Source organism: Pleuronectes platessa, chromosome 23 (assembly GCF_947347685.1).
Source record: "Pleuronectes platessa chromosome 23, fPlePla1.1, whole genome shotgun sequence".
In the NCBI taxonomy this organism is placed as follows: Eukaryota; Metazoa; Chordata; class Actinopteri; order Pleuronectiformes; family Pleuronectidae; genus Pleuronectes; species Pleuronectes platessa.
This window is the reverse complement of record NC_070648.1, coordinates 11,876,027-11,885,135: the sequence shown is the minus strand read 5'-3', so window position 1 is coordinate 11,885,135 and position 9,109 is coordinate 11,876,027. Positions and strand designations below refer to the sequence as shown.

Sequence of the window (9,109 nt, the reverse complement as noted above, 5' to 3'; positions counted from 1 at the left end):
ACAACCACGGGACAGTTCCAGATAGTCAGGATAGACATGAAGCGAAACATGACGCCGATCAAAGTCCGCCGTCATTCTAACTGTCCACGTGGTCGTCTCGGTTTGTTTTGCAAAGTGGCCGCTTTTGTCGTGAACACCGCAAATCAATCTTCCTTCTTTTTTTTTTATCTGACATCGAAATTGTAATTTCAAAACAAGCCGGCGAGCAATAAAAAAGCAGAGATTCTCAGATGAAGGAGACAGCAGCTTAGTCTGGGTACAGGTTTACATTCTTGGCAATGACAGCACCTCTATTGTGTTTTAAAAGAAAGAAAAAAAAAAGAAAGTAAACAGCCGTTCCAATCTGCAGCAAAGTGAGCTCAAATTTGACTCCTCTGACTTTAACATAGGAAAATACAATATTGTGGATTTTATTTCTCTTTTCTATAGAATATATAGTGAGATTTACACAAACACTTGGTCGGCATGGGATCAACATGTAGAGATTCGACAAACAAAGACCATTCCATTCACATTGGTCTTCACATTCACGTGAGTCAGCCGGAGTGGGGTTGCTGTTGCGGCGTTTGTCCACCGTGTGGCACCGTGTAGGTATCCTGACTGGTGTTCAGTGCAATTTCTCCTCAGCGTGGGGGTGCTGCCAGACTCACATACTGCAGCACGTCCGCGTCTGGCTCACACTTCAATTCAAAGCTCCTGCAAGAGACCGATACAGCGAGTGAAATAGGTTTGAATGCTCGAGGAGAATAAATGAACACGTCTGCACTGTGCAGAATAGCAACAGCTCTGGGAACCCAGACCTCCAGGAGGCCCCTTGAAGCCCTGCAGTTGCTGTGTTGGTTTTCAGTTTGTGGTAATCTGCTTTGATAAACTGGATTGGGAATATGCACCAGTTATTTACAAACCAAAAGCCCCTGAGCCCTGAGGCGGCAATTACCATCTTATAGAGACTGCCTCTATATTCTCCGACCTACAAACCTGTGCTTAATCAACCTGCCATGGACTGACTACTCATTTTGCTCACCAGTAGGTTGACCTGGACACTGGTTCTTGCATTTAAAAATGTGAATTATTGCTCAGATGGTCATTTGCCAAATTAGCCATTGGCCCCTGCATAGCTTGCAAATGAGCGAATCTCTGGGAATCACCAGCTAAATTGCAGGAAGTGCCTGATAAGAGGAAGGAAGACAAAATGTCTCCAATGCAGATGTGAGTATTTTTACTGTTACCTCCAACTAGTGTTTTTTTGATTTATCCCTGTCAGATCATGATTTGTTTTATAAAATAAATAATTTGTAACAGTTTTTGCACCTTTATAAAAACAGCCATGTTGATAATATTTATATTTTTATTCTACCTTGTATTTGTAGTTTTCAACCCTTTTTTATTGCTGTGTCAATTGTGACCTTTCTCAATGGAGGATCAATAACGGTACATTTGATCTTATCGTATCTTATATGTGATTGACACTAGTGATTTTAATTGAGCAAATGAAAATGTAGCCACAGGTCATGTACCATTATGCAAATTATTTCGGCAGGTAGCTATGATAACAATATACACATCTAAGATTGAGTGTTTAACACTTTTTTAACACTAACTGTTCACATTCAAAGAGTCCAGGATTTGTGGGCAGGCAAAGGTACTAAAGGGGCTGCAGCACCTCCATCAGGCGGGTAACTGTAATTACAGGGTAATATTCAGCACTAACTGAAACAGTTCTTCAAAGCTCCTTAAGTTTTGTGTGTGTTGAAGTGTAAAATGTTCCAAAGTTGGTATAAAATGTTGTACATTCAAATGAATACAAACATCCTGATTGTTGAACTGTATTTAGGAAACCAGGAGTAAATTCTAGGTAATAAAAGAAAACTATTGAGTCAGATTTAGTGATTAATAAGGTTATCATGAAGTAAGAAGCATAAACCATCTCTCACCTGGTTATAGGTGGACATCGAACACACCTTCCTCCACCGACTCTATATCCTCCTCGGCAATCACTGATGGAAACAGAAAGTGAGGGGAGAGAAAATAGGAACAGATTTGTCAACAAATGGGAATGCAAACAGACACAGACACACACACACACACACACAAACACACAGCAAATCTAATGACATATGTGTCCTCTGTCTGTTTACTCGCGCCTGGCTCTATTGTCTCGTCCAGTGATCATCCAGGTCCTCACTGATATAATAACAGAGCCGGGCAGGGCACCACTTCACTAATAGCTGATGAAAACGCTGCGGCGGTGAGTCACTGGCCTCGCCGTGGTGGACCAATCACATCTCAATTGCAAATTACACTATTGTTATTGAAAATATCTGCCAAATGTCAGTGCACCGTATGGGGGGGGGGGGGGGGGGGGGGGGGGGCGGATGGACCAAAGCACCCCCTCACAAAGCGGAGGGGTCGAGAGGAGCTGAAAACTGAAAAATTCCTCTGAGCTAACAGAACTACTGTGAGAGAAGGACTAGATTCACAGACTGTTTTGATATTTTTATTCTGTTTTTATTTATTGAAGGATTGTGAAGATTGGTTTAATATTATGCCTCATATATAAAATCAACTAAATGAGACTACTTCATGCTGCATTGACATCACATTAGGGAGACGAAAGATTTACACCTGAAAATATCATTCACCTTCACCTGCCTCGAGGATTCAAGTGTTGGATGTTATTTCACACTTTTGATGTGAGCATGAAGAAAATAACTGCATTTAACAGATATCATTTCTTTGTGTAGAAGGAACAATGTCTATAAATGTTGATGCTGAGTTCACAAGCGTCATATCTTAAAAGTTCTCAATTGTGCCAAGCAAATGAAAATTCTTCGCTCCTCTTTGCCTTTGCTTTGCTACTTTGCAAGAACAACAGATGAGGAAATGTTTTTTTGTGACTTTTTAACAAACCACCCCAGCACCACTCACCTGTGTTCTGCAGGCTGGGCGGGGTGTTGGCAGGTGGAGGGAAGCTGTAGGACCTGGCCTGCAGAGCCGGCGGCGTCTCGTGACTGATGCTCTTGGTCCTCTTCCGGCACTCGACGGCCAGGCGGCTCCGGCAGGCCTTGTGGCAGTTCACCCCGCAGGCTGCCCCAGGAGCATCCGCGTGGAGGGGGAAGCACGGCGGCAGGGAGCGGTGCCGCGGCAGGAGGGGAGCACACAGAGGTCGGATGAGAGGGAGGGAGAGTCGTCGAGAGAGGGGGATGAAAGGCCAGGAGAGACGGGTGGCGGGGGAGTGGAGGGGAGAGAGAGGGAGAGGGTCAGACAGAGGAATGGGGGCCAACACGAACATGGAGGCGAACAGGAGAGTGAGCGGCGAAGGGGGAGTGCTTCTACACGCCATGCAGACACGTGAACACTGGCACGCGGCGAGGCCGACTGTGCCCGACAGCAACTCAGTCAACCAGTGGGCGTCTAAGAGCGGGGGGGCGACGGGCCAGCACCAAGAGAACATGTGAGAGACAACCAGCCTGAATGCACAATAAATCACCACAGTAAAACTAAATCTCATTTGTCCTTGAAGCCGTTGAGAAGAGTTTGACACTTAATTCAAAAGGTGTTTCGCTAATTAAAACCCCACGTCCTCTTGAAAGCATAATAGACGTCTTTGAAAGAAAACAATTCTTATTCTCCTTCGGTCAGGAAGTCAGACATCACCCTCTTCCCCTCATAAGTGGTCAAGTGTCTAACTTCTTCCACGGCGAACTGTTTGCCTTGAAATGACTGAAAAGCAGCAATTGAAAATGTTTCTTTTTGTTCAGCCTCACTGCAATTTCTCTCTTGTGTGTTTATTTGTTTGCCCTTGTAGCATTACTGTATCAATTAGAGTCATTGTACTCCGGGGGGGGGGGTGCATTAACAAGCCCATGAAATTGGAGGGGTATGGCACCGTGGCCGCGGCGTCTCACACCAGCACTTTAACAGAAAACACGAGTGCAAAAGCCACACAACTGAAACCCAATCACAAAGGAAGTGAGCCACAACGGATTCTGACAATGAAACAAGCAACGCTACTTACTGATGTCAACTGAGAAATTGATTTTAAAATATTAACCTGTAACCATAACACATCAAATACATAATCAAATATATAAGCACCAAGGTTTCTACAACCCAAGGCTCACTTGACCCAGGGATTCCATGGCAGTAAGTAACTGTGCTCGCTCATTTGTCAATATCCATTGTCGCTAACTTCCGCTGTGGTCATGTTTCCATTGTGTGGTTATTAAAGTTAAGTTGTGGCTTTTTGCGGTCCTGTTTCTGTTAATGTGCTTGGGTGAGATGTACACCGTATTATGGGGGAAGTGCTGGGGCAGCGTCACATTTATGGATAATTATATAAATTGGTATTGATTATCTCTCCCTACTCCCTGCAACAGATGGATGAATGATTTCCCCCAAAAACATTGAGCGTGCTCCTATAAACACACGTCCAAGCAGACACACACACACACACACACACACACTCTCAATAAGGGTGATTCATTTTAATAATGTCCCTGCCGCTCTCTCTCTCTACCTCCCTGCGTACGGGCTAACAACAGTAATGGGGATGAATTGGTGCGGGAGCTTTCATTGACTTCCACTGGACTCCTTAATGCACTGGAATGAGACAGACCACTCCACTCCCCCGTCCTCTCTCCCCCCTCTGAAGGTGGTGTCCGATCGGGAAGGTTTGGGTGGGAGGGGGCGGGGGGGTTACGAGTAGGAGTGGATGCTGCATGTACACTAAGTGCGATGTAATGCGTGAATCAATTTGTCAGTGTCTCTGTGTGTTGAGGTTTTCTGACCTTCCTGCCGTTTTCCCCTCATTTTCTCTCAACGGCAGCAATCTGGTAGTCATGTCTGCCTTTTAGAAAGTGAAGCACCTTCCAAGAACTGTGTGTAAAAGCTAAAATACACCCAAAGAACCCAAAGAAGATAGCGATATACCAAAAGAGCGAACAGCTGCGTTAACATTGGAGAAACCACGACCACAACTGTAAGTTAAGTCCTCCACGCACACATGTCCGTCCTACTTCCCGGGCTTCTATGGAAACTAAAGTGAATACTGCCACCCTCACTCCTGTGCCGTAAACGTTTATATCCCCATTTATCGGAACGATTGGCAAAGCAATGAAATGTTATCTCCCGGCTGTAACGTCTCACACGGCCGAGCTGTAATCAATCACTCCGGCGCTGCGGCAGATGGAGCCCGGCGTGATTTGCATTTTAGATCCAGCGAAACATTCTCCAAAGTTGTTGCCTGGCATCTGGACGGAAACATGTGTAGTTGTGTGAGTTAATTACGGGGCTGAATGTCTGCAGATGATCATTACTTAACTTGGAGCATTAACGGAGAGTATCGACGGCAAACATCCACAGGGAGGAGGAGGAGGAGGAGGAGGAGGAGGAGGAGGAGGAGGAGGAGGAGGAGAATAGTCTGTTTTTTAAGCTAATGACCACGAGGAGGAGATATGTACATTTGTGAAGTGAAGCAGCTTCCTCACACACTCGTCTGCTGGGAGCCTTGAAAGGGCAAATAATTGAGCATTGTGGTCTCGGCCGGCGGAGCAGCTGTTAGCGAACAGAGCTCCCTGTGGGTGGACATACAATAAAAGTGTGATGAATTGTATTCGATAAGGTGTGTGCGTTGATGACATTTACTCGACACTTCAACTCTGTGGATTGTGTGTCTGTGTGTGTGTGTGTGTGTGTGGGGGGGATGGACGGCCTCAAAATGAATCCCCTAATTCTTTGCAGGCTGCTGTGCACATCTGGGGGGAACACACATCTGTGCAGCGGATGTGGAAGCAGAAGAATCGCTCTCTTACCTTTACACTTGTAGCCCTGCTTGTAGAAACCCCAAATCTACAGAAGGAAAGACGGATAGAAAGAAAGAGAGAGAGAGAGAGAGAGAGAGAGAGAAAAGGTCAGTGTTAATTAGGACGAGTTCTCATTTAGTTTCCATCTCGGCAAGAGGGATGTTGAAATAATCATGGTGTTGCCATCGTTTTTCAGATGAAAGAGGAGAAAATGTAACGATAGGTCAACAAAAGGTCATTCTTGTATTAAAATACTCATCGTTATCACATGGACCCAGATCCTGAATGATCACAAGTAGAACTTTTGTTTAAATCGTGATTCTTTTTTCACCTCCAGCACTTTGGTTTTTAACATAATGATGAGGCGGAGATATTAGGAATGAATATAGATTGTAGAATCATCCGCAGAGGCATCAAGTGGCTGTTTACTTAACTGTCATCTCTCAAATTAAGGCCCAATGCGTAGAATATGTAGGTGTATCTACTCGTTACTTAAAGAAAAACCATAATACGAGTAATTAATGGTATATACAGATAATGATTCACACTATATTAAGTACAGGTTATTACGCTATGAATTTCAGAAAATGACATTAACCACTTATCAGACCAAAGTAGCCTAGATCAGTATATTCAACTCCTTAACCCTCATCGTTTTAAAGTCATTCACTCTAACACCTTATTTCATAACTACAATGCAGTTATAGCTTCTAGGTGTGTGGATCTTCAAACATTCTGTGATCATTTGTTGTTGCCATATTTTGACCTTTAATTTCAGTGTGCCCCCCCCCCCCCCCCCTAAGAGTTTTAATGGCCACTTGTATTTTAAATTCAGGGAGTGCAATTGAGAATGGGGACATTTTCACATCGACTCATCCAAATTCACTAAAAACGACAGATGTATCACTCAGTTGCTCTCTGCAATTTTAATCATACAAGCATAGGATTTAGTTAAAGTACAATATTGAGCGTGCCATATGTTATTCACTCACTTCCCAACCTGCTATTAGTTTCTGTTCATTTCACTAGCTCAGTGTGGTGAGCAACCCTCCAACAATCGTTCACTGTCGGCTGCCCAAACGCAACTTTTAAATAACAAGTTTTTGTATATCTCAGTCAGCCATGGAGAGTCTGCAAAACAGATCCTTCCTTCGCCTTTACAACCAAACCCATTTGACACTTATTTGCTCTTTCGAGTACGTTCCCAGGCTCGAAGCTGCGGTGAACTGAAACGAATAGAAAAACCTTTAACTGCAGTAAATGAGAAAGTGGATAGAATTAGCAGCTAATGTCCTAAAACAAGTGAAAACACACCTGTAATTCACATCTTGATACAAGATCGTGTCCTCCACAAGAAAAGAGCAGCACAATGGAACACAGAGAGGTGGGAGGATGTAGGGAGGGAGAGAGAGAGAGGCTGAGGGGAAGAAAAAGCAGAGAGAGGGGAGGTCGGTGGGGACATGGGGGACGTGGGGGGGTGGGGGGGGGGGCGGGGGGTTGCAAGGGGGACCGAGATCAAGAGGGACGCGGGGACGGCACAGACAGTGGGGGGAACAATGACTTGAAAGGGGCGAGCCGGAGATCACACACTGTCCTGGCACATCTGAGGAGGTGCACAGAAAGATATCCTGACCTCTCCACGCATGTACACACACACCCACACACACAAACCTATATGCATGCAGACAGATAACACCTGTAGAGGCACATACAGTATATACAGAAACAAAGACCAACACACACACACACACACACACACACACACACAAACACAGTGGGAATCCGTGAGCACAGTGAGAAGCTCCACAACAAACAGAATTTACCGGCATGCAGTTAAATCACGGAAAGAACATTCATGTTATACTGGATGATGAAAAAAGGTTTTTTATAAATAGTTTCTGAACTAAATTAAAACTATATTTTTTGACCAGACATAAAAAAAGAAATGACAAAATTCACATATTCTGTTCCTGCTTTCCAAAACTTTTTGGTAAATACAGATAGATACCCACATTAAATGAATTTGCAGTTTAGGGGTGAATTAACTTTATGTTGTCAGGGAGCAGTGCCTTCCTGGAGTCACCCTGAGGTTGGCAGGGAACCAGCAGGGACAGGCCTCCACTGTAGGTTCATGCTAAGTGGACATACACTTCCTATAAGATCTATTGTGTCTATCTACTCATTTTAAGATGGTAATAAAAAAAGAAAGATCTAGCAAGAGCAGGCTACACTTGCAACAATTGGTGGCATGGGACATGAAGAGGATTTGGACAAAATGATTAAATTACCAACCCTACCTTTAACTCCCAGAAAGACAGCAAATAAGTATTGAAATGTCAAAGTGTTCTTTTAAAGTCTTGCTGTCCCTGAAAGTTGAAGCCTCCTCAAATGAAATCTAAATCCCCCCCCTCCGCTGCACGCATGACAGAAACAGGGCTGAGAGGATTGAACATGAAGCTGATGCCATCATTCTATATAAACCTAATGAGCTGTGTACTCCAACATGTCATTCAACATGTCTCCAACTGCTTTGGACATTTAAAGAGGAAAAATATGTTACAAAGGGTCAACTTCATCGTGTGTGGCTGAAGCAACCGGGACTGGACACAGATTTGTTTGGGCACACCCCTCTCCACTGCCAAATACTGCGAGCCGGCGCGATAAGGTCACCCAAGGGACACCATCCCTGAAGGGTTTGTTTACAAGCACTGGTTTGTGACCTAAATGCAGACAAATACATTAACAAAGCTGTTTCTGCAGTTTGGACACTATATGGACGATTCCTCGGTAGGTGTGATCACGTACAGGAAATGGAAATGCACTGGATATTGTGGCCTTATTGTTGGATAGATAACCTTGACAGTCAGCCAGGAAAGAATGTGTGACTGTAATGATACACTTTACGTGGCAAAGAAAAAAATGCACCACTTGATACTGTGTGTGTGGATTTAGTAACACTCGTCCGTGCGCCATTAATTAGGATGTTAGGGCCGAAGGTGGCTGCGGGCAAAACTGTGCGAGATTATGAAGATCCATGTGAGACATGGGAGGTGAGTGAACTGTGCAGTGTTTACAGGGGATGGGGTGGGGGGTTGGGGGGGGCAGCTGGGCTTGTACAGCTTGTTTGAGACAAGTGCTGAAAAATGGACTGCGGGAAAAATGTTGTTTCTGCAAAGGAGCCAAGAGAAAAGCACCGGAGCGGGCAGAGGGAGGAAGTGGCTGGTGTATCTACCTCTGACATACACCCATTCACACACACACACACACACACACACCATTCAAAGGAAGGAACACACTGTCAGAGT

General features: G+C 44.5%; 1 protein-coding gene across 4 annotated transcripts in view; it reads right to left on the bottom strand.

The window, feature by feature from the left end:
- Nucleotides 1-122: 122 nt before the first annotated feature.
- Nucleotides 123-9,109, bottom strand: part of LOC128430449 (RAS guanyl-releasing protein 2) — a 34,110-nt gene continuing 25,123 nt past the window's right edge. The window contains exons 16-19 of one of the 4 annotated variants that reach the window (XM_053416507.1): nt 5,814-5,850; nt 2,929-3,087; nt 1,935-1,997; nt 123-696 (exon numbers count right to left, since the gene is read on the bottom strand). In XM_053416507.1, the coding sequence (XP_053272482.1) occupies nt 1,939-1,997; nt 2,929-3,087; nt 5,814-5,850 (255 nt within the window). In that variant the 3' untranslated portion in view covers nt 123-696; nt 1,935-1,938. Of the gene's footprint in view, nt 697-1,934; nt 1,998-2,928; nt 3,088-3,199; nt 5,851-9,109 lie in introns of those variants that run through there. The other 3 variants (XM_053416509.1, XM_053416506.1, XM_053416508.1) reach the window with 3 other exon arrangements.